The sequence below is a fragment of the Colias eurytheme genome, chromosome 21 (assembly GCF_061535395.1).
Source record: "Colias eurytheme isolate Ceu_HAF_F1 chromosome 21, ilColEury1 Martin Lab GWU primary, whole genome shotgun sequence".
Lineage (NCBI taxonomy): Eukaryota > Metazoa > Arthropoda > Insecta > Lepidoptera > Pieridae > Colias > Colias eurytheme.
Window position 1 is genome coordinate 3,025,096 of NC_143000.1, and position 26,162 is coordinate 3,051,257.

At 30.7% G+C, this 26,162-nt stretch overlaps 3 protein-coding genes across 3 annotated transcripts; 1 reads left to right on the forward strand and 2 right to left on the reverse strand.

Moving 5' to 3' along the window:
• The first annotated feature begins 2,611 nt into the window (after nucleotides 1-2,611).
• On the forward strand, nucleotides 2,612-14,339 carry LOC149898990 (alpha-tocopherol transfer protein-like). Its single transcript, XM_090114202.1, has 8 exons — nucleotides 2,612-2,753; nucleotides 6,520-6,678; nucleotides 7,606-7,768; nucleotides 9,833-9,891; nucleotides 11,022-11,218; nucleotides 11,534-11,644; nucleotides 13,375-13,477; nucleotides 13,829-14,339. Exons 2-8 carry the CDS (start codon nucleotides 6,525-6,527, stop codon nucleotides 13,978-13,980), a joined length of 939 nt encoding a protein of 312 aa, XP_089970328.1. The 5' UTR covers nucleotides 2,612-2,753; nucleotides 6,520-6,524; the 3' UTR covers nucleotides 13,981-14,339.
• Nucleotides 14,340-16,421: 2,082 nt separating this feature from the next.
• Nucleotides 16,422-21,198, reverse strand: LOC149898991 (aldo-keto reductase AKR2E4-like). The gene is made up of 7 exons (XM_090114289.1): nucleotides 21,004-21,198; nucleotides 20,595-20,687; nucleotides 20,000-20,164; nucleotides 19,015-19,131; nucleotides 18,435-18,602; nucleotides 16,856-17,062; nucleotides 16,422-16,650 (listed from the first exon to the last, which is right to left on the reverse strand). The coding sequence occupies exons 1-7, from the start codon at nucleotides 21,061-21,063 to the stop codon at nucleotides 16,462-16,464; spliced, it is 999 nt and encodes a 332-aa protein (XP_089970415.1). The 5' UTR covers nucleotides 21,064-21,198; the 3' UTR covers nucleotides 16,422-16,461.
• A 1,728-nt stretch (nucleotides 21,199-22,926) lies between these two features.
• LOC149898992 (aldo-keto reductase AKR2E4-like) lies at nucleotides 22,927-25,925 on the reverse strand. The gene is made up of 7 exons (XM_090114290.1): nucleotides 25,868-25,925; nucleotides 25,674-25,757; nucleotides 25,145-25,300; nucleotides 24,670-24,786; nucleotides 24,056-24,223; nucleotides 23,494-23,694; nucleotides 22,927-23,115 (listed from the first exon to the last, which is right to left on the reverse strand). The coding sequence occupies exons 1-7, from the start codon at nucleotides 25,919-25,921 to the stop codon at nucleotides 22,927-22,929; spliced, it is 969 nt and encodes a 322-aa protein (XP_089970416.1). The 5' UTR covers nucleotides 25,922-25,925.
• Nucleotides 25,926-26,162: the final 237 nt, after the last annotated feature.

Genomic DNA, 26,162 nt, shown 5'->3' on the forward strand with positions numbered 1-26,162 from the left:
GCACAAATAAATTAATTGTAATCCGATACATGCATAGTCTCTAACCTTTGGAATCACTTTTAACTCAGATAGAGCTGCATGATGCATCTAAATACTTTTATAGATTAAAACTTCACCTCTTAATTCTTATAAATATTTACAAACCTAAAAACTCGGTTAAGTGCGAGTCGGACTAGTGACACTAAGGGTTCCATGCACATAATATAACCTTTTTTTTTAACCCATAACTTTAAATTACTTAGAGTACGTCTTGTTTTATTTTTGCGATAGTTGCATTGTATTTTTATAATATGTAACTTAAATATAAAGATATCATTATTCGAAAATAGATATCGCTTATATCAATATCTAAGAAAATGACATTTTTATAACTTAGGTACTAGTATTTTTTGTCATAGAATAACGGCAACACTCAACAGAAATGCATCATCTCTGAAATTTTGTAATGCCTTATTATCAAGATTCATGAAAACAGCCTGGTATCGGACGGACGGACAGACACTCAAACAGAGAGTCCCGAGGTGTCTCAGTAATATTGTTCCGTTTTAGCCTTTCATTACGGAACCCTAAAATGGAACAAAGCAATTTATTTCGATGTGGAATTCCCGCGTTTTTTTATTTCATAGTATGCATAAACGACTATGCCAATAAAGAATACCTATAACCCGTTTTTATAAAAAAAAACATAATACAAAAACAGCGGCTGTATAACCAATAATCGAACTTTACCACGCACCCACAATAGGATATCCTGTATTTTTGATTCATTGTTTATTATTACTGCGACGAAGCTTATATATTTTTATTTTGTTTATTTTTTTAAAGAAGTCGTGCCTAGATGAGCGGCTAATGATTCATATTTATCAAGCTATGTATTTAAGTTTTCATCAAGTTATTTTATGCATAATTAATTTAAATGCGTTATTGTAACGCTCTAAAAACTCTACTATAATCGTCTAAATGTGTTCACGCTTTGGAGACATCGTTAGGATGTAAATCCTGTACACTAAGAGAAGATATTTGCAGGTACATATTTCATATGTAAAAACCTTTACTAAACAGATTTGTGTGGGTGAAAATATAATAAAAGACCTTGCTGGCTTTAAGGGATGACGCGGTTTTGAATGAACCCGTCAACTTTCTAATCTTTTGTAAAATATGGAAGATCTTGTTCTTAACCAACTCTAAATAAAAATAATATTGTCAATGTCCATAATCTATGATTTGAATCTTTGAAAAAATTTTTTCTATGAAAAAATCTTGGAATCTTTCCATCCAATACGAGAAAGGAGAACCTTTACACATTTATATACCAAATGGATAATATTCCATGACTCTCGAATAAAACAAATATTTCCATCGCATGATGTGGTTTACAACCTTTTACTTTGACCCTCAAGAACTACAGATTACACACAACACCTAACACCACGGTCGCGTTGGCAAAATGTTTCGTAAGGGCCTTAATGGCCCCCCGTAATTATGACGAATAATTTTAATTCATATTTATTATTGTTAATTTTGTGGCCCATTGAATAGTGTGTTGCATGTAAAAACGTCCCATGAAAATATAAAAATATAAGTAGTACATACCTTTGTTAATGTAGTTTTTGTTATTTCAATTAAATTCAATTTTTGTTTGAAAAATCGGAGTAGACCGTACAATTTTGCCACAATTTGCCAATGATCCGTTGTGGAAATTTTATTACTTAGCTATCTTCAACACCAAAAAAACACAATCTAAAAAATTGACCAACACAAATTTAATTGTTATAAAAACAAAACATTGATTTTCTTGTTTTTTCATTGATATTTGAATCGGAACGAAGCAATTTTCTGTTATTTTCACTGTCTTTTGTTTTCCCGCCAGTTGTCAAAAGTCACAGATAAATAAATTTATGTTTTTTTTTCGAGTTATAACAATAGACACATTTAGATACTATAAACATATATAATAAAATGAAATAATTGTATAAATAAGTAATTTTAATTAGTTAAAAAAACTATTTGCAATAAGATTTAAATTTTTGTGATAAATATTAATTACAATTAGGTACTACGAGGGACCGCGTTCTTTTTAAATTTATAAAAAAATACTTTAAAATCTAATAAAATAGGAAAGTATATCCTTGTATACTTGCGAAGTTTATACACCTTGTGTTATTCCCAAATACACAAAATTTCTTATGAACATTTCCATTCAAACTAAATAACTGGCATGACAGTTAACAACTGACGACAGTACAAATTTAAATTTTGTTTTTATTTCAAACCAGCATTCGATTGAAAATAAAAACAAAACGTTATTCGTTAGATATAAAAAACTTATTTACTGTCAATTACAAATTTTAGATTGGACAGTTGATTATATTTTACAAGTATTTCTATAAAGACATGATTTTTAGTCAAATATCGTTAATTAATATTCAAATCTAATAACGAAAAATGTAACAATAACAATGAAATATCTTGATCATGAAATGTATTACCTAGATCTCATTACAATGTTTTAACATTTTCGCGTATTCGAAATATTTTTTTTTATTACTATCGTGGGATAGTACATGTGAACAGTACATAAGATCACCTTTAGTTCGCTGCAATTTCTCAATAAGCCTCAGAGAGAGGTGGGCCGAGGTCAGTAACAGCTGCGTGTTGTTGTTCGAAGCCCGTGCCACAAGACGAAAAAAAAACGGCGTTCCATTTTTAAATTTTCAATTTTATCTGTGGTTTTGTTTTGGAGCGTAACTGACGTGAGTATTTTCTAATTTTCTATTTTATTTTAGTTTTTAATTGTCGTTGTTTATATTAAATTGTTACAATTAAATAATGTCTTAATATTTAAATTTTAAAATTCCAGTATGTATTCACATATATTTTTATAGAAATTAATTTCTAGGTTTGCTTATACTTACTTATTCTATCTATAAATTTATATATAATACTTATTTAGATTTTACATCAAAACATGAGTTAATTTTGAATAACCATTTTTATTAGTGTCGTGAGTCGTGTCGTGCCCTACCCATTTTAAAAATTTTATCACAAAAATCTTATATTTTTTAAACGATTGTGTATTTATAAATATTATGTTAGGTAGGTATATGGTTTATAAACTGGTCTTGCACTATGGTCAACGCAATTGAACATTTAAGCGCATCATACTGTAAATACTAACTTATCTTCAATATCTACAAGTGCTTAATTAAACAAAGATATTAAATGATGTATTATTTGAGCAGTTACTAAAGCTATTACCATCAGGCTTCGAATTGTTTACTTTTCGACCTACCAACAAAATTAAAAACAAAGTTTAAAATTCGCGTAAGAAATTAAGGGCCCTTAGTAGGTGAAAAGGGCAAAATGGATCATGGCATGGCAAAATGGAGGATCTATGAGCTATATATAAATGAAAATATTGAAGTTTTTTCGCACTGAAATTTCTAATATGTAGGTATTACAGAACGTATGTGTGATGGGATGACTGTTTCCAAAACACGATTGGAAAAATTGGATTGCTCGATAAAAAAAAATCCTGAAGTTTCCTCTAAAATATCATATATGTAAATGCTCATTACAACCGTATTTTACGATAATAATTCGTATAAAATCACGAATACATATAGGTATTTACCTTTTCGATTTCGTGACTGTTTTAGATTTAGAAAATACTAAATATTTTCATTCACTTTTTGACAAAAATGTGAATGGCGCTTACGATTTTTAGTTTCGAGCACGTTGATTCCATACTAAAACGCGGACCCTCACCCCTCACCTAAGGCGCGAATAGCTGAATTTTCGCTGACCGCAAGTTTAAAAAAACAAGTCGTACACAATGTAAATTCGGGTTCCAAAATATACTGAAGCTGAAGAGTTTGTTTGTTTGAACGCGCTAATCTCAGGAACTACTGATCCGATTTGAAAAAATATTTCAGTGTTAGAAAGGCCATTTATCGAGGAAGGCTATAAGGCTATATTATCATCACGTTAAGATCAACAGGAGCGGAGCAGTGTGGGTAAAACCGCAGGGGCAGGGCATGGCTAACTAGCCATAGCCTGCGGTTTTGTAGTTTTTGGGAGTTTTAAAGCACTTATCACAGCTGTATCGGATTCTTCAATAGAGATTGATTATCACTTAGAAAACAATTAAAACACTTCTATATACTGCGTATGATAAGATCGAAGCACGTCCATAATTAATTCAATTCTTTAACATATTCATTATTAATCGTTTAACAGTTGTAATTTATCTTATCGAACATCGTTATAGGCAGTTGTTGCATTTATCCCATGGGCCGTGTCCTTAAACGTTTCACTGTAAGTAATATCCTAATTTCCACGAGAATGAAATAGACATTTGCAGCCACAATTAAAAATATCTGTCTAAAATAATTATTGGCTTATTAATTGCAAGAAAGTCTTACTATTATCAAACTTATGCGAAAAAATATTATAATTATATAGGTGATGGAACATACATCTAAAATTATCAACCAAACTTATAACAATAAAAACAAGTTCCCGCCGCCTGCCGCCTCTCGGTCTCTTCGCGAAACTAGAAAATTAAACTGACATATTATTATTTATTAACCTATTAAATGTGAAGGTCAAGTAAAGTTTGACGATCCTATTTTTAACTTAAATTAGTATCCCAAGCCTCTAAATCGATAAGACTTATTTAAATAAGTAAAATCGGAATCTATAGAAATCTTTGGCACAGATCAAGTACCTAGATAAAGATTGGTATATACTATAGAGACTACTCTCTGGTGGATTACCATTCTCTGTATTAAGTATATAGTCTATGATTACCATGGCAGTCCAGTGTAGAAAAATGAAAGGCCTATAAAGGCGTATAGTGCCATCACTTTCCCACGCTAGAATTAATACTGCTCTACTGCTGACATCCTTTTAACCTCCATGGCAACAAGTAGGTATAGGAAGCTATTTAATACTTAAAAATGATGATCGAACTGCGAATTACTGTTTACATTTTGAAGGTAATACGGTGTGAACTATAAACATTCTGCGTAGTATTGTTTGTATAGTTATTGACACTTTTTACGTCAATCGCATGGAAATATTGGCTAATATTGATGTTTGTGAAATGCCAGCCTTGGTTACTTTGATACTCATGGTAGGCATTGTATAAAATTTTACAATATCCGGTATAAATATTACATTTGCGAGCACTTTGTCGCTCACATAAAATTATTTTCTAAGCACTTCGTCACTTACGTTCTAATTTATTTATTTTTCTAATGATATAAATAATTGTTTCTGCAAGAGATCGTAATATTAAACTGGAATACATATTTGAAAAATAAATTTATTGTACTTTTTATTGTTCTTTAGTAAAAATATTTAAAAAGCTTGATAATAGGTAGATATCGTCTCTCGAACTTGAGTTTCATTCATGTTTCACACACAAAAACAACAAATTATTAACAAATTTATGGCTAAGTAAGAGTTCTGATCGTGAACTTTAAGGCCTAGTTGATGAAGTAGTATAACGGTTAAAATGCATTACAGTTGGGTGCATTCACCCCCTTGCACCTAACATAAACGGGTATTTTAAACTGCACTCGGGATGAAAATCTGTGGACGATAGATGTACCTATAAAGTACATCAACAATACGTATAGGTTATAAGAAAACGCTCTATATTTGTATAGTATTAAATATTAATGTATTTGCGAAATATAACCACTTGTTCCGCTTCACTAGAACCGAAATAAAAAATATAAAGCCTATGTTACTAAACATTGAGCTTTCTAAAAGTAAAACATTTTTTTATTTATTTAACCAAGCAGTTTCAGTAAAAACAACAATAACACAATTTTATCGGGAGTCTATTATACCTAACAATCAGTTCAAAGTTGGGTTCGAATTTGCTGTATTCAATATTGGCCAATAATTTATTCGGTTTTAATATCTAGATCTAATTAAACACTCCATTTATTCATAGACATTACGACAAATACTAAAGAAATTTAAGCACCTAACTAAATCTCTATTTCAAAATTAAAACTTGATTTTGAATAGACAGTAGACACCCAAGTTTTAATGTCAAGGCCTTGACCAATATATTGCACACTAGTTTATTGATATTGTGCCATAATTCAGGCTAAATCTGCTATTAACAGTATTCCTTTATGATCTAAGTGTACACGTATTAATTATTTATTTATGTATGTGCAACAATAGTTTTAATCTATGATTACATGTTTGCAAATAGCCAACCGCAGAGGTAATGGTGGTGGCAATGCCTCTATGGCTCATTTTGTGTCATAAATGCTTTATATCGGGATATTAGCTTTAGTATTACAAACGATTTTGTACACATGTTAATACAACTAAAGATTAGGTACTATTAGGTGGTCGGTGATCCTGATAAGTTTTTCAGTTACGATTACCATAAAGTAAAAGATTAGCAGTGTGTACTTACATATATCAAGTTTACTGATATATCGGTGAATTTATTTACTTTATTTATAAAAAATAGTTATTATATTACAGTAAAAATGAAGCTCAAATCGGAACTAATGATCCAGCCAAGTGGGGAAGTATGGAAAAAAATAAGAGTTGAGTTGAAAGAAGACGTCAACACAAGAGATAGAGACCTGGCCATCATCAAGGAGTGGCTCCGGAAGCAACCGCACCTGCCTGATCAATGGGGTACGTCATAATCGTTTAGAAATTAGTATTTTTAACTAATTTTAAATGCGATTTATTCATTACCTAATTTGACCCGTTTGGAACACTACAAATTACAGCGAGTATGGTCACGGAGAGACAATAAATCGCGTTTAAAATCCGTTAAAAAGCCCTTAATTTCTAAATGTATAATTAACGCATAAAATCGCGGCATATAGGTACCTAGTGTCTCATAAATGCATATCAATAACAATTGATAAACTACAAAGTTGTGCAGTTTCTATAAAAATAATATGCTATTTACTATATTTTGGTTTATACAATGACGCTATTAACTAAGTGTTGTTGAAATAGTGAATCATTAAACCTAATCGATTTGAATATGACGATTATTGGAAACTACAATTAATGACTGCAGAGTAATTAAAAATAAATAGCTTTATACAATGACGTATCAATATGATAGAGGTTATTCACCAGCGATATTGTATTTTAGAGGATATAAGTTTGAAGAAATTGATGGTTTGACGGGAACATTGGGATATTTTTCCACGATAAAAAAAGGCAGCCTAAATAACTCTAGCTTCCATATAATCTGCAGATGCAAAAATCCTATCATAAAAGCTCTCCGTTACGACGTTAAAAAAATTCTTTCGTTATATTACCAGCAACAAACATCTTATTATATTATTATACTTACTCATATTATAATATCAAAAGATGTGTTTTTTTTTTGTCATTTTTTAACATAGAAATGAAAAGATTAATTAATATGATTTTTACGTGCTCAGACTTGGCTACATTTTACCGTGGTAAAACGTCACATTCCCATGCGTATTTCCTTATAAGAGCGAAGACGTGTGCGGAAAATGAACTTAATTTTTTATCCCAGTTTAATTTTAATATTTTTCCATATTTAACAAAAATATAACTAACCATCTATTCCAGAGGACAACCCCCTAATGACCTTCCTGCGAGGCAGTAGCTTCTCTCTCGAGAAATGCAAGCGCAAACTTGACATGTACTTTACAATGCGCGCCGCGTGCCCTGAGTTCTTTACTAATAGAGATGCGTCTAGCCCGCAGCTAAGAGATGTGCTGAAGTGTAAGCTGTGAGTATCCTTACTATATAAATATCCTAATATTATTGAAGTGAAAACTTCTTTAGCGGCGTTGAGCACTTTTTCTGTAATGGGTATAAAATCTTAAACTCGCGTCAGGACACGTGACCTGATCGAAAAAGCGTAAGACGGATACCATTCCAAAATATCAAACATGCTCAACGTTAATAATCAAGTTTTCACTTCTGCCGGCACTCCCGGAGTGCAACCCGCCTTTTTTTTCTTAGTAGCTGTCCCTGCAAACGTTGTTCTGCATTACTCTTATCCCTTAGGGATATGAAAAATAGATGTTGGCCGATTCTCAGATTTGGATATTTGATTCAAAGATGATTTGAATCCCGAGAAATCAATGAAATAAATAAAAAAAAATCTATTCAAATCCGACTTCTGTATTACGTGACATAAAAATGTGTAGAGAAATACAAATATTATGATCTCACCTCTGTTCTGTACATACAGTAACTAGTAAGTACGCATAAGGATGTTTATTCCAATAACACATACAATACCTATTCAATAATAAATCATCCATTATGAAATAACGACGTACATGCAACAAGTTAATATATTATGTAATGTATGGGAAGTAATTTTATACCTATTTATTTTGGTCTCATAATATTATGTACATTACGTTTTTTATAAGCTTGTTTGTTTTCATTGATGTTTTTTCTACGATTCATCATTACCTATATTATCCAATGCTGTAATATTGGGAAATAATATTAACTATCAAATAAATATAACAATCGTTAGTTTTGTATCCTTCATACGATTTACGCACAAAAATTATATTTTTTTTAATACCAGTGATTTTGTTTTAATTGATTCATATAGGTAGAGTTAGCTTTGCAAAATCCATCCATTCGATTCAGCCATTTCTGAGATAAACATAAAGTTGTCCAAGTCTAAGTTTAATCCTATTATGAAAAATTTGAAAAAAAATTTAACTTTAAAAAATCGTGCAAGCTCTAAGTAAATAAATAAATTTGTAAGACCTCAAATTTTGCATACATATCATTTTTTTTGTTTACATAATTATAAGATAATATGTATTAAGTTATATACAGGAAGTTACATAACAAAATATACAGTTATATAGAAACAACTTACCTCTCTATTTTTGAAATAGTTTTAACAAAAAGCTTGATCTGTTCTTATAGTATGTACCTACATAAGGATATTACAACAAAGCAATAGTGATATACCACGATATTACCCTACATAAGAAAGTACGAAATTCTCTCTTTGAACAGTCCTATAATGACAATAAGATTACTATTACGCAAAACTCCATCGAATTGTCATCACATTTCTCCGTATATCATAGCTCTTACAAGCCACTTTACCATATGTTTTATATAATAAATAATAAATCGTAAATATATAGAAATAGGGTATACTTTTGTAAAACCAAGTAACTTACTTTAGCCTTGGTAGAGCAGTCAAGGACCAACTTACACCACTACAACCTTACTAAGCATTGGTTTTGCAACAAATTGCAACATATTTGCAGATGAACTTTTCACATCCGCAGTGTTGCGAATTCTTGAGAATGCATACATAAAATAATACTACAGTGATATTTTATGCATGTTTGCTAATTGCAAATTTCAATTTTGGTTTTAATGTGATTATACTTGAGCTTGAATGTAAATGATAAATGTTTATATTATATACTATATTATTATATATTATTAACTAGCTGCTCCGCGCGGTTTCAGCCCCGTGGCTCCTCCCCTGTTGGTCGTAGCGTGATAATATATAGCCTATAACCTTCCTCGATAAATGGGCTATCTAACACCGAAAGAATTTTTCAAATCGGACCAGTAGTTCCCGAGATTAGCGCGTTCAAACAAACAAACAAACTCTTCAGCTTTATAATATCAGTATTCAGTATAGATAAGTAACAGTACTATTACTTAGGAACCAGTTATTAAAGACTGTACTTATTAATTTTTCGTTCACATTTAATTATTTTAATTGTCTTTAAGCTTATTATCTTGCTTGAAATAATAGAAAGAAAGCTATAATAACTATTTTATTTCCTTTCAGCCAAGGCCCACCTCTTCCTGGAGTTACACCAAATGGAAGAAGGGTTACTATATGCAGAGGTAACTAGTGTACTTATATTTAATTTTTATATGTTTTTGGGAATAGCAAATACATATTAAAATTAATTAAAATAAATCAATTAATGTCACAGCAAATATTGTAGGTTAATGTAAATTATAACTGGAAGTTTTTTTTATTAAATTATTTAAACAAAGAAAAATACACGCGCGTAGAGTAACGAAAAGTAAATGGTTTTATACGTGATCTAAATATTTATAATGTTTACTCGTCTATAGCTTAGAATAAAATCGCCATAATATTGAAACATAGCCTGCATACTAAACATATACTTATAACTCAGCAGCTGGAAAAGAGTTGAAAGACATAATGTTATTATAAATTAAGTGATTTTTTTTGTAAATTTGTTTGATTATAATTTGTTTGCTCTACGCATAGAATAATAAAACTCTTTACGATACTAGCTGCTTGTCCCGGCTTCATCCGGTTTGACCCGGGATAGGAAAAATATACCCTAATGTAATGCAAAGAAAATATGTAGCTTTAAAAGTAAAGGGTTTTATTCAAATTGATCGGTGTAGTTTTATCTTTTCTCTCAGTTTAGATGTCAATGAATAATTTGCAAATGATTTGTTTGATTGTCTGTATGCCGTTAGACGTTAGAACAATTACAACTTATTAACATACAAAATATTCTAACACTAAAAAAGAGTTAAATGGGACCGTTTCTGCAGTGTTTTTAAATATTATTTATTCATACGATTTAGGATATCTACAAATTGCCTGATGGATTGTAGCATCAAATTAAGAATGAAATAAAATAATAACTGGCTACGTAATAAACAAAATATCTTTAGAAGGATTAACTATCTTGTGTTTGCTGATTCTTCTCGGTACAATTCCGAGTCGGGTGTGTCCTTTAAAAAAAAAAGACGGGTTGCACTCCGGGAGTGCCGGCAGAAGTGAAAACTTGATTATTAACGTTGAGCATGTTTGATATTTTGGAATGGTATCCGTCTTACGCTTTTTCGATCAAGTCACGTGTCCTGACGCGAGTTTAAGATTTTATACCCATTACGGAAAAAGTGCTCAACGCCGCTAAAGAAGTTTTCACTTCAAAATCATACACACTTGTAAAAGTTTACTTGAATAAATAGCTTTTACTTTCTAGGTCTCGACGCAAGTCTTTCTCCCCAACAAGTGACTGACAGCTTGAAGCTAGCCCTTATGATCGGAGATGTTCGTCTCATGGAGGAAACAGAAGGCGTAGCTGGCGACATCTATGTGCTGGATGGTGCAGTACTTGGCCCCAGTTTGTTGGCCAAGCTGTCGCCATCTATTATCAAGAAGTTTATGATCTGTGTTCAGGTACGTTTTCTTTTCACAATTTGTCACACAAAATAAAATATGTTCTCTTGTATGATGAAATATTAAACATTCGTTTTGTACAGAGAATCCCTGAACTATAGTGTGCCTACATAATATTATGCAATTGATGTTTTTTGTGCCTTTGGATCAATCTTCTTTCTATGTTTTATTCTATTTTACGATACTATGTTACATATTTTTGATTGTTGATATAAAAACTTCCGCTGAAAAGTATTACTCGAATAATGTAGAGCAATGAAAATCATTAGCGCATATTTTAATAACAAAACTCATTTGTTTTATAATTTTTTTCAGGAAGCCTATCCAGTGAAGTTGAAGGAAGTTCATATAATTAACACATCTCCGTTAGTGGAGAGATTCGTTACACTTATCAAACCTTTCCTCAAGGAGAAAATAAGGAAACGCGTAAGTAAATTAATTTGTTAGTAAAGGAAAAGTGTAGGCATTTTATTTGGCCCTTGGGCATTTTACCTCATTTATCAAAAAATGTTTTGCAAGAAATCAATTCAATTTTCCTCGTGTGTTATTTTCATTTCATTTGGGTATCTACAAAATTTTTCTCTAATTTTTACGTGTAACTAACTTATCTATCTCTATCTATCTTTACATTAAAAAATAAATATTATTAGCGTAGAGGCCATCAGCGGATAAAGTTAGTCCAGTATAAACCAAAACATCGAGTACCAGGAGCGCATACTCAGCCGGGAGATCGGAAAACCTCCCTTGTATTTGTTTGTGTGCAATTTTGTATATTATAATGTGGCAATGTTGTGCATAGATGAGTTATGCACGCTGCTTTTCATGTTTATTTATTTAATGATTAAATTTTTTATTTGCTTTAAGTAACATTTATTTAGTTATGTGGGGTATGTAAGATGAAATATTTCAAAAGTGTTGCAATGCTACTTTAATAACCTTATAATATAATGAAATAAAACAAACGATTTTGTGTAACATTTAATTTCAAACTACTAAATATATATTTAAGTAGATAATAAAAGTTAAAAAATAAGGCTAAGCGGCAAAGTAGTAAGTTCTAAATAAGTAAGTAGAGTTATATAGAGCCAGTAATGTTTTTCTTTGTAAGCAAAATAAAAATATATTTAAAAAGCAAAATATTCGTTCATGTTGCCAATCAAACAACAGGACAACATGAAATATTTAGCTGTACATAAAACAGAATGAGATAGTTGCACAAGCCCCGCCCGTTGTTTACGAAACAACCCCGTAACCCAAAACAATGTACCAGGATAGTATCACTGGGAAGAGTGTTTTTGTATATTGGGAAATATTGTTTACATTTTGCTTGGAAATACAAAACAATGTATAAGGCTTTTATGAGTGAAAAGAGATTTATCGTATGTAGGTATCGATTAAGATGTGATTATAAACAGTTGAAAATTATTTCATTCAATTTTAATTTTGAATCCGTACCAATAAAGATCTCTAAAAAATCAATAAAGTTACAAACAGAAAAGAACAATGAAAATTTAAGTACGAAAAATAGTGTTGTATGAATCAAACATAATGTTATTATCATTTATTAAAAACTAATTTTAAGATTACTTTTCAATGAGATTACATTTTTGGAAGTGTTTCGAATACACTGGCCGCCACCTTGGTACAGTGGTTGACGCGTGAGCGTAGAACAGAGTGGTCCTGGGTTCGATTCCCGGTGGAGACGAATAAAAATAAATGACTCGGTCAGGTAGGACACAGAAGGCTGATCCCTAAAGAAAAATCGATCAGTGAAAATATGTACGCATAATGCATCTGCCGGCTGCCCCTTACCCCGCTTGGGGACATGGGACTTCACTTTTTCGAATACACTAAGGGTTTTTTTTCAATGAATATTTAATAATATGTACCTACCTTAAAATTAACCTCTTTAAAATCCTGGAATTAATGATAGACAATGTGCGAGATTGTCGTAAAATAATTAACAGGATAGATTTTTTACTCTATAAAATATCTCCGCAAAGTCGGGTTAAAATTCAAAACAATGCACCAGGTTGGCATGAAATAAAAGAAGGGGTTGGAAATATTGTTTACATTGCTTGCTCAAAATTCATAACAATGCACCAGGCGCTTATAATCTGAAAAGGGTGGTTTTAAATGCTTCTTCTTGATTTCAGATTTTCATTCACAAAGATATCAAGGATTTATACAAGTACATTCCACAAGAGATGATGCCAGTTGAATATGGTGGTAAATGTGAAAGCATGGACTCCTTACAAGGTAAGATCACTTTTTATTGTGACTCTACTTTTTATATGTTTGAAGTTGAAGTGCTACCCTTCGTAGTAACTAATTATTAGTAATCTGTGGTACTACTCTTATATTTTTTTATAAAAACATTCCTAATGTAATACTTAATAATACTTTTATTTTATAAAAGTCTTGTTATATGAATTATAGTTCCTTATTTTTCTTCATTAGCAATTTGTTTAAAACAACAGATACTCAAATGTTTATTTCTTTCGTTTAAAGTTCCATTCCAATCTTATTTAAACTACCAATCTATTATTAATTCTATTATTAACATACTTATTTAACTATAATTTATTATATATTTATTTCAATAAATAGAGAAATGGACCCAAAAACTGATTGAATACCGTGAATGGTTCAAGGCGCAAGATGCGTTAGTTGTGAACGAGAAACTCCGTGTTGGCAAACCGACCAACTACGACGAACTGTTTGGCATTGATGGCTCTTTCAGACAATTGGCTATTGATTAGTTTTTTTAATGGCCGATTTTTCAATCCTTGGTTAAAACTTAAGTATTAAAATGTCACCTGTAAGCTCAAATACGGGCAATTAGAATACATTTTTGAAATGGTAGTTTAATACGTTATTCGACGAATAAGTTTTAACCAAGGATTGTGAAATCAGCTCTTATTTTAATTAATTTAGTTAAATAGGCATTTCTTATTCTGTTAGTCTTAAGGAACCAGCTTTACTCATTACTATCCTCTTAATATAACTGTGATATAACTGTCGCCGTGTCTGTTTGAATCTGCTATTTAATTGAATGACTAGTGCGATCATTGAATGATGACACTTAATTGAAAGACTATGTCGCAGCGGGGCTCCTATTTCTGTAAAAATGCAACGAACATAAACTAACCCCAAACCAACGACTATGCTATAACGTTCAGTGAAGTTGTTTAACATTGAATTGTATTCAGTTGCCTTAATTATGTGTAAATTTAAGTACAATTTTATTATAATAGGTACATATGCATACATAATAATATAATACATATAAATGAAAACAATTCTATAGTATTAATAATTAGTAACAGTTTAGACGAGGCTTTATGCTTTAAAATAGCAATATAAAATGTACGGTGCTAAAGCCACACTAGGGATAGACATTGCTTTTAGAATTTGAATCACATTACAAATTATCCATATAACAAATTAAAAAAAATATTTTTTTGAATCATTTTACATTCAAAGATAGTAATCAAAGAAGAAAGCTTGATACATAACGATAAACTATTTGCAAATAAATTGAGCTAAAACTTAACAGTTTATTTGCATGTATTATTCATGTATACATTTGCTCAATTTATTTGCATTTTTTATTTCACTTCAAAATAGGTCTTGGCTAATTATACATATACTATAAGCCAGTTACATCTGTGATTTTTTAGTTTTATTTTATGACCTTAATAATGTGTATGTACCTCTAAACCTATCGATTGAAACTTTTTTAAACTTCCACAGTTAATTTTATGTTTTGTGATCTTCTTATAATTTGCTATAAGACTTGTGTTTACTAGTTTAAGACAATAAATGGTTGTATTCAAGTTTAAATTGTATAATCCCGTAAGATTAGTGTATAAGTTACAATACATTGTATGAGATGTATGTTGATATAAATAAAAACAAAAATCATTTGTAAGATAACTGAGTGTTTTATTGAAGTGAAACTTCTTTATCGGGGTTGGACAAAAATTTAGTGTAACATTTTTGCGTTACGCCGTACGCGTAACATTTTTGCGTTAGGTACGCCGTACGCGTGACATTTTTGCGTTACGCCATACTCGTGACATTTTTAAGGTCATAAAGAAGTTTCACTTCTTACGTGTGTACTCTAGTACACGCATACATTTTTTTATTTATCAAAAAAATCATGTGTTACGTAGTATAGGTAAACCAGAATCTGATGGCAATTAGGGAAATCAAAATTTAGAGTGTGCAACCCTTGGGAAAATGGACTGAACGATCTTGATACTGCGTATTTTTTATTTTGTCCTCAATATCATTAGTCACATTACACAAGTGGATAATACTGTATTTAATAATGAGATATCCACGTATTATTATCTAGGTACTTATTACATGTATAATATACATATTACTTTTCTAAAATACATAAATGTATTTACACATACCTATATTTGAATATAAGTATATAATTATGGCATGTGAAAATATGGATGTAATGATAATGCAGATCAAAACTTATTTACTAGGTATATTTCGATTGTTTATAATTTTTTATAAAATAAAACAATAATAAAATAAAATCATGTTTATTTTCGTAAGTATTAACACATTATAAAATTGACTTGTACACCTTGGACTTGACAAATAGCCGAATCTGTTATAAGTTTTCATAAAATTATATTTTAATCAACAAACAATATTATAGTTACCTATTTATAACATTTTTAAATTAAAGTATCAAAACCGGGTAAGTCCAACTTAGCAATAAAATCTTTCACGCGCTTTAAAATTGAAAATTGTGATGTGTTTGACCCTTCTTCATCGAATATTTTTCTATACACATTGTAAACAACACCTCTTGCTTGTGATCGCAGCGGTTTTATGGACATTTTGAAGATTTTGAAGACAAAATCCTAAAAATTAATCATCAACACAAATAATTTGACAACCAATTTGATAGTTGTCAAATAAAGTTGCCACATGAAAATCTCGTATTTTTGAAATATAAATATGCCATCAGATTCTGGTAGACCTATAACATCTATTTTTTATTGCATGTGCTTTTAACTATTATTTGAATAATGGAATATGCTGAACAATTTCATAGATAACCCTGATATCAAATTCTGAAGATTTTAGTAAATAAAAAAAATGTGTAAATTTTATAATTATTTTAGAGATCCATATTGGAGTAAAACACTACAAATGCATATATAAATGTTTAATCATGATCAATTTATAACATTTTCCGTATCAAAAGCCTATGGTGTATAAATACCATAATGAAGATGGTGTCTATACAATGCTAATGTGAACACTTTCCCATCAACATCCATTTCATTGATCCTTGCTATGTCGTTATCTGTGAGACTGAAATCGAATATATTTATATTTTCCTTCAAATGCTCTGGATTTTGCGTCCTTGTTATTGGAATGCCGCCGCGGTCAACCTGAAAATTCAAAATATATCTGTATATCTTAAATGAAGATAAGAGAGATTGTTAAGACTCGGGCTTCACTTCAGGTAATTATTTGCTACTACATATATCCTTCAGGTAAGTAATAAGGCATTTAAATAAATCTACTAACTGAATAAAGTTTATCGAATGAATAAAATATGAATCGTTCAATAAGTATATACCCCAAAACATTTACCTGCCACCGAAGAATGACTTGAATCACAGTTTTCCCATACTTTTGAGCAATGCCAACTAAAACTGTATCATTTATCGACGGCCCAATTGGTTCTTCCTGTCCACGGCCTCGAGGGACCAGGAATCCCATGGGAGAATATATCATAACAACAATGCCTTTTTGTTGGCAATATGCCACTAAAGGTATGTTGGGAAAAGATGGATTTCCCTGAAAATATGAATACGTATGAATTGAATATACATATAATATATGTAGATTGTAACTTGTAAGTATGCATAAATGCACGTCAGGATGCATTCACATCAAACGAATGAGTGCTCATTCTAACCTCACTATGTCAAATTATTTTAGCGTAAACAGGCGTAAAGCATTATTTCGACTAGTTCTTAGTGCGTTCGAAGAGATTCTATGCAATTTTTAAGCTATTGCATAGCTTCTACGGCGGGTCTTGAGCGCGTGGACCGAATCCAGAAATTCCGTAACGAAAAAACCTCACGCTCCCCAGTCCGACGGGCACGGAGGTGTGGCTTGAAGGCATAGCATTCAATAGCTTTACGGCGGCAGTCCCCGAGTGCCACACATCTTTTTTTTTAATACTGAACAACACCTGAATAAGAGTTTTCGTTTACACTAAAAGATCACGAAAGAATGCTCTTGCTCTGTGTTCGTTCGATGTAAATGCACCGAAATAGTAGAGTTATAATAGTCGGTTTCATAAAAAGTAAGACAAAACGTATTCGGTCAAATGAATAATACAGGTAAGTTGATTGCCAATGTAGTTATTTCAAAAATGTATGATTAACATTTGAAACACTATCAGATATCAAATTGAATGGTTTTTACTTTTTAGCCATGGCTGAAAACTGGATGATGGATGTTGTGATCATAGTATGAATTTGGCTGTCTCTCAATGCAGGGCGTAAACTGTCTGGAAATAAGAGTTCATAATACGGCCCCAGAACCCTACCTATAGTGTGTAATGAAAATAATGTGATTAGGCATTCACAATTAATATATTTAATGTTTATAGAAGAAAGTTATCATCAGTCATGAATATAAATTGCATTATATTTATTAGAATTACTGCGACATCCGCTGTTATCCTAAAGCACCTTATAAAAAAGAAAATAGGTACTTATATGTTTTTAATTGTGTTGAAATTTTACTTTAATAATAATTAAGTATTGAAGTTGATATGCAGAGGACAACATCTTATCTACCGATTAGATTATTTGCATTTATATGCAGTTTTATAAAAAAGAAAGATAATATTATGTATTAATTAATAATATGATACAAATCGTGTTTTCCTAAGATACCCATATCACTTATTAATATCAAAAACAGTTTTGGATACATTCTAAGACCAACCATATAATATGGAAGCGACTTTGTTATACTATGTAGTGATCTATAATGGGCGCTCTACGCAATGGGCAGCGTTGGCCCAACAAATGAGCCTCGATGTTTATAATAAACATCTACAATGACGGCCGTTCATAGAAATTTAGACCCTTTACACTATCGTGAGTGCCCAACGCTGCACATTGTGTAAATGGCCCATAAGGTATATACAAACCTCTATTTGATTAACAGCAGGAACTATGTTTCCATACGCTATAATTCTATTAATCTGCCTACTGTTAAAATTTGATACACCAATGGATTTCGCCAATCCCAGTTTTTTCGCTTCTTCCATTCCCTGCCAAGTTTCTAAATAATCCGTACAAAGAAATGTGCCATTTTCCTGGAAATAATTGTATAGATTTTACTTTAACAGATTCATCAATGTGCGAAAGTAGATAAAGACGTGTTTCAGGAATATGATTGCATATTAATTTCATTATATTTTATAAATTATGCATTACAATATGATAGATTATTTAAATGATTATTACACACAGGCTAAACAGCACTTATTATTCGAAAAATATCTATAAACAGCGAATACTTAAGCAGGTTACCCACACACCTGCCGCAGGGGCAAATTGCACGGCAGTCTGAGCAATTAAAAAGCCAAAGAGGTCAATTTAAAAATTACCCCTGCTTGTCAAGTGCTGCTTGTTAATTTGAAATTACGAGTTTTTTTTTATTAGAAAATACAATAAAAATTTCACCCTTGACAAATGTTATCGAGCTATAAAAACTAAAAAACTTACAGATACAGCCATAGGAGAGTGAATAAGGTAGAGATCGACGTAATCCAAACCGAGCCTTTGTAGCGACTCCTTAAGTGCCGGCACCACTTGGTCTCGTGCATGTCTGGTACCCCATAACTAGAATAATATAATAATTAATGTCCAGGTTATTTTTCAAATTTTCATTGGTTTTCACATTGCAGGCACTATTTCAAACAAAAAAAGAATTATCTAAATCGGTTCACACAGTCAAAACTTCGCTAGTGAAAAAGAGTTGAATGAGAACCGCCTCCTTTTTTGAAATATGTTAACAATTTGTGAAGACACGAAAATTTATATAAAGATTACAGTCTGGAATAGAAATAGAACATGTTTAGCTACTTTATACATGGATACCAAGTTTATTAACTTACATATTATTATCATATTGAAGTTTATTTCCTACTTTATACTCTGTCCCTGTACTAATACGATAGATACGTTGCCTACCTATGAAATTTGAATAAAAAATATTTTCTAATATACCTATTTGTATGAAATTCAATAATTGCCATGAACACAAAAAATTATGAAAAAACAATTTCAATGCAAATTACATGACGCTCTACATATTATATTGATAATAAACACGTGATACACTTGTATCAAGAGCGGTGAAATATTTATTTATTTTTTAGGAATAAGTAAGGAGGTACTTAGGTTTAACTTAAACAAAAAGAAATAAATTGTTATTTATTTGCCAGTTACGCAACTGGACAAAATATAAATGAGACCAATAACAAGATCTTTCGAATAAACAAAGAATCATCAAAATTGTTTCACCCAGTCGAAAACTACGAGGTAACAAACCGAAAAAAAACAGTCGAATTGACAGCCTTTCTTTTTTGCAGAAAAAAATAGAACATAATAATAATTGATGCATTAAGTCCCACTTCTCCTTTCTACGAGAAAGTAGAGTAAGAAAAATCGTTTTCAGACACAATTCACAGTGAAAAAATTAACTTACCTTAGTGCTAACAAATATTTCCTCTCGCGTGACGACTTTTCTCTGAATAAGATCGGCAATAGCAGCACCTACATCTTCTTCGTTATCATAGTAAGCTGCTGTGTCGATAAATCTCAAGCCTGATTCCACAGCACGTATTACTGATTGACGTCCCACTTCTCCTTTCTACGAGAAAGTAGAGTAAGAAAAATCATTTTCAGAATGATTTATAGTAATATTATTTATTTATCAATCATACAAAATGAATTAACACGGTAGGTACATAAGGCGGCCTTATCGCTTACTAGCGATCTCTTCCAGACTGCCCAAGGCAAGAAATAAAGAAGAAAATAAAATTATAACGTTTTCTAACAGTTGCTCTAACAGCAGTAGGGAAATAAGAAAAATAAATAGGTACGTAATTACAGACAAGTCAATCACCATAAGTGTTCTTCTACTGTTCTTTCTTCTACTGTGAAAGTTATATTAAAAAATGCATTTTCATACCTTTGTATCCATTATTTGAACAATACTATAAACAGAAAGTCGATGTTAAAAATAATTTCTTTAAAATTTAGTATATCTGTAAGCTAAATTATAAATTATTTTAACTTACTAAAAGATAGGTTCCAAAAGACATCGTCGGTAATTTGTTGCCATCGTTCAAGCTCAAAAATGGGATGCTGGGGCCTTGCTTCATACAATGGATCTAAAACATTTTTTACGTGTTAAAATATAATCTATAATTTAATTATCCACCACAAGCAACTGTTTGGCATCATTAACTTTACCTACTGCGTTACTATTACTTATGGTCAACGTATTGGCCTACATCTTCAAAACTAAGAACATCATCTACAATCATATGACTCTATGTTTGTTTGTAGTTTTTCCTTCACATGCGTCTCGTTTTTTTTAATACATATAACTATACCCCTCCCTTGAATTATATTTATTCTTATCATATGTAAAACATAATTTTATTTTTTAATACCAAATTAAAACAGTATAAATAAGTTTCTCACCGATTCAAATAGAAGAAATAATTGCACTAAGAAAATCATATTGAATTTCAAGTAATACATGATAAAACGTTGTATTTTTATCCGATAAACTTCATTACTTTTCACTTTAAAATTTATTATTTATATTTAAATAAATATAGAAGATTGTACACACAAGTGGTTGTTTTGTGCAATCTAAAACAACCATTCATTCTTACAAGTTGTATATCGTTTTTATATTCGTTATCAACCATTTTTGAAAGATAGGCTTGTGCTACACCCAACGCCTCGAATATATGGTTTTTAGGTGGGTATGATGTTTCTACGCTGCGTCGATTCTTCAAGGCTTCACTTTAAACTCAAACATATATATTTTCTCAAATTATAGAATAGGTATATGTATTTTTTCTACTAAAACATTTCAAAAGACCTTTAATTTATTAAATTCAATTTTTACCAATTAATATTGGCATTATTTTTTTTTACCCTTTCTTATTATGTTTTAATATCTTCTCTGAAGCACTGAAATATTACCAATTTTTGGGCGTTTAAAAATTCCTCGCTAAACACCCTTTATTAGTAAAAATAAATTGCTGCAATAAAGTGAATAAAGTTGTTTTTTATGTCCATATACTTTATATTAATGAACTTTCATTCATTTTATCTTTTTGATAATACAACTGTTGCTATTTGCATCATAATTACCTCGAATAAAATGTATTTGTATTAATAACTTTTTGCATATTAATGATAATTTGTCTACCGCTAATTACAAATACGGTAAGTATTACACGATAACTATTTATATCAACTTATTTTAAAATACTAGCTTTATGTGCGTGAAAGATTTCCTTATTAAAAATCTAACTCATATATTATTTATTATAACAATATTGACGAGCTATCCCAATGAATAATGTCGTCAAGAAGATGATATTTTTATACATTTTTTAAGAATATTCCTTGCGCGATTTAGATAAATTTTTCACAAATTCAACATATATATTGTATATATATTAACTACCCGCGGCTTCACTCGCGTTGTCCAAAAAAACCCCACATAGCCCTGTTCTCGAGAGATTTCTTGAATAAAAACTATCCTATGTCCTTATTCACATATCAAACTATTTTCGTACCAAATATCATTCAAATCAATTCAGTGATGGAGTGAAGAAGAGACAGACAGTAAAAGTTACTTTCACATTTATGTTTATTTTATTTTTGTAGAGAACTTAAAAAAAATCATCATTGTAAATAGATAGATTATTGTTTCATATTTACGTTAACACAATTACATAATGGTGTCATAATGATTATTTAAAAATTTCACTACTACTTATAATGAATGATTTATATGAGTTTATACTGCATGCTACAAAACAGAGCTCTACATGGGGAATAAAAGTGTATTTGTCTGTAAAGGTCTATTACGATATCATCCAAATCAATACCTTTCAAGAATATGCAATAGGTATAATTTAGAGGCGGAAAACTAAGGGTAATTAAATTAACCTTTATATTATTAAAATTAAAAATACTCTTAAGTACACAAGTTCACAAAAACAATGTGCTTCTCTCTGTCTCTACCATTTGCTACATTTTTGTTTAAAAGTTAAAACATAACGCTCCTATTCATATTTTAAATGAAAAAAAGACTTCTTGAATAGAATAAGACTATCATAATTGTCATTCAGTTCTTATTCAGTTTTAAATCTAATCATTCTCACCAATGTAGTTGAAAATTTGAGTTTAAGTATTATTACTATTTAGGCTAAGTAAAATAATATAAAATAGGAAATATATACGAAAAATAGGAAATTAAACAAAGCGCGCAAAATAAAACAACTCATTTATTCAACAAAAACAATTTTTCATATTTATATAAACAGTAATAATGCAAATGCATAATTTTAAGAAATTAATAATTATACTATAAGTAGTATTTTATGGTTTATAAAAACTGTAGAAAATATGTGGTTCATATCTAGCCAATGGATGAACTTTGGTATATAAGTCATACTCGTTGATCCTGTAGATTTCTTTCTGAGATACATTGAAATCGAAAACATTTATATTCTCTTTTATGTGGCTTTTATTTTGAGATCTTACTATTGGAATGAGGCCTCGGTCAATCTGAAAAAAATAGAATAAACATGGAATTTAAATGAGAAATATCATATCTGAAGTAATATTTCTTAATCTGAAAGAACTTTTAAGTAGAGAAACTGCTGAATACATAGTGGAGGAAATTAAAAGAGAGTTTTGTAGAGATTTTTGTAAAAGTAGGTACGAAAGTTCTGTACATAGCTGACTTCGTAAATCTTAACTTAGGAACATCAAAAATAATATAAGTTAAAACTTAAATGATACCTCAAGATAAAACTGTAAGTAATGAAGTAATTCTTATTCGCACCTCAAATACATACAACAAAATATCAAGTTTCGAGGATTTAAAACCACCAACAATATCGGTATCGTTAACCATAGCTCTAGTTTTTTTTATATACTAACCGAATATCTTAGAACCACTTGAATAGACGTCTTATTATATTTCTTAGCCATCCCCACTAATACAGGGTCATCCATAGACGGTGGAAGGTCTTCAATAAAGTCCCTCGGTGCAACGTGACCCAAAGAAGTATATGCCATCACATTGATGCCATGTTGCTGGCAATAGGAGACGAGTGGCATATTGGCGTATGTTGGATTTACCTGGAACAATTCTTATTTTATATACTTTTCAGTATTAGGGAAATTTATAGCATGAAATTAAAAAAAAACAATGTGGAAGTCAAATTTCTAAAATAAGAGCTATCTATCTCTACTATGTAGTAGTTATTTACCTACTCTTGTTGGTTTAATGCTCCAAGTATTTACTTTTGTAGACGTATTTCGTTACTTTATAAATATACACATCAGTTTATTTAGTTAACACTGGCAAAATAATCATTAAAACTAAACAATTATCTTTATATACCTACAAATTTAAAATATTATGGTATCTAATGTTTTTATTTACTATAATATTTAAAATTTATGTGTAATTAATTATTAATTCTCTATCTTTACAAACCTCTATTTCGTTAACAGCAGGTACCACATTACAGTTTGACAAAATTCGGTTAATCTGTCTGCTGTTGAAATTTGAAATACCAATCGATTTAGCCAACTTCAAGCTCTTTGCTTCTTCCATACCTTTCCATACTTCTACGTAGTCAGTACATAGAAATTCACCACTCCCCTGACAAAATAATAGAAATGGTATTATAGGGTAGATTTATATATTATTAAGCTGAAAAGTTTGTTTGTTTGTTTGTTTGAACGCGCTAATCTCAGCAACTACAACAAAATTCTTTCAGTGTTAGATAATTTATCGAGGATTCATCACGCTAATACTAACAGGAGCGGGGCACAGCTAGTTTCAAATATTTTCATACAAAGTCAAATAATTATATCCATAAAGGTTAAGCACACTATATTTCACAAGGCTTCACCAGGATTAGCTTTACTAATTTTAATTTGATCACAGTGAATTATTGCGATATTTTAGAAGCATTCGGTATTTTTTGTAGCTGTTTTACTGATGTAGTAGGTACCTTGTGTCATACAGTATAGTAATATATCATCTGTGTTTGATATAAGTAGGTAATTAAATACATGCATTCCCTACAATATTTATTACGATACCGTTTCAGCCATCGGACTGTGAATCAAATAGAGATCGACGTAGTCCAAGCCAAGTCTTTGTAAAGAACCCTTCAGTTCTGGCACCACTTCATCCCGACTATTGTTCGTATTTAAGAGCTGGAAATTAATAATAATAATAAAAAGACGTGTGGCACTCGGGGACTGCCGCGGTAAAGCTATTACTAAAGCTATTACTATAGCTACTACTATAGCTTAATAAATTACATTATGTTTTGCTTTAAATTGTGATTTCATTTGCAAATCCATTTTATAAGCAGAAGAGGGAACTACTGCTTCGTATTGAAAAGTTATTCTTGTGTTGAATGCTTCTTTTATTGAGGACGAATTTGTCAAATCGTTTGTCTCGAAATTGAGGCGTACGTTCAACCAAAACTAGTGGAACATCTATGAAAAATTGGGGTCAGCTATTTTAATTTTATTTTATTACAAGCCCCCAAATTACTTGCATACTCACTTTAGTCGTAATAAAAATGTCCTCTCGTTTTATAACACCCCGATGTATAAGATCAGCAATTCCTTTACCGACTTCTGCTTCATTTTCATACATTTTAGCTGTATCTATGTGTCGGAAACCAGCCTCTACTGCCCATACTATATGTTCACGGGTTGTCTACAAATTGATAAACGAAATTTTGTATAGATTCCTTCATAGTCTATTAAGTTATGATTTTGTTTTGCATTAAGTAAAGCCGCACCCATTAAAAATAGCATATTATTTGACTTTAGAAAGGTCCACACAGAGCGAGCATCCTCGCGAAGCAGCTGTGTCTGTATGGGCATGTCTACGCTAAGAAGAAGGGTAGGCTAAGAAAATAGTGGCACACGTGAATCGGCCAAGGCATCGTCAACAACAACAAGAATCGCGAGCTGATTCGCGCAACAATTACTTCGCGAGGCTGCTCGCTCTGTATGGACCTGCCAACAGGTTTTATAATTATGTTCTTATTTATCATTTAGTACAAAATATCCATATAAAATCTTACCTTCGTGTCAGTTCCATAGGCAATTGTTGGTATTAAGTTGCCATCGTTCAGCATTCTATACCTATTTTCTTTATATGAATGTACCTTTAAAATAGTAGGTATTTAATAATAATTTTACAAAAATCTTTATGTTTTGAATAAAAATTAAAATATACAATTTTAGTATACTGAATACTTTTGTATAGCATACTTACCCATGTTACGCCTAATAATAAAATTAAAACTGTTTTAATGTACGTCATTTTCATTGAAAATAACTATTGAAATAAATAAAATTCACAAAAATAACCTGTTTAATATATAATGGGAGCGTTATGATAAAAAAATTGAAATCAAGCATTCTCTATCACTTTAATGTATCAACTTTTTATGAGTATTATAAAATGAATATTAAAAACGGAGTTCCTTTTTATATTTTCCAGGCTAGGAAATTATTGTTTGATGAACAATCATGTGCATTTTAGGAAAAGTCAGCATTATCAGACTTGA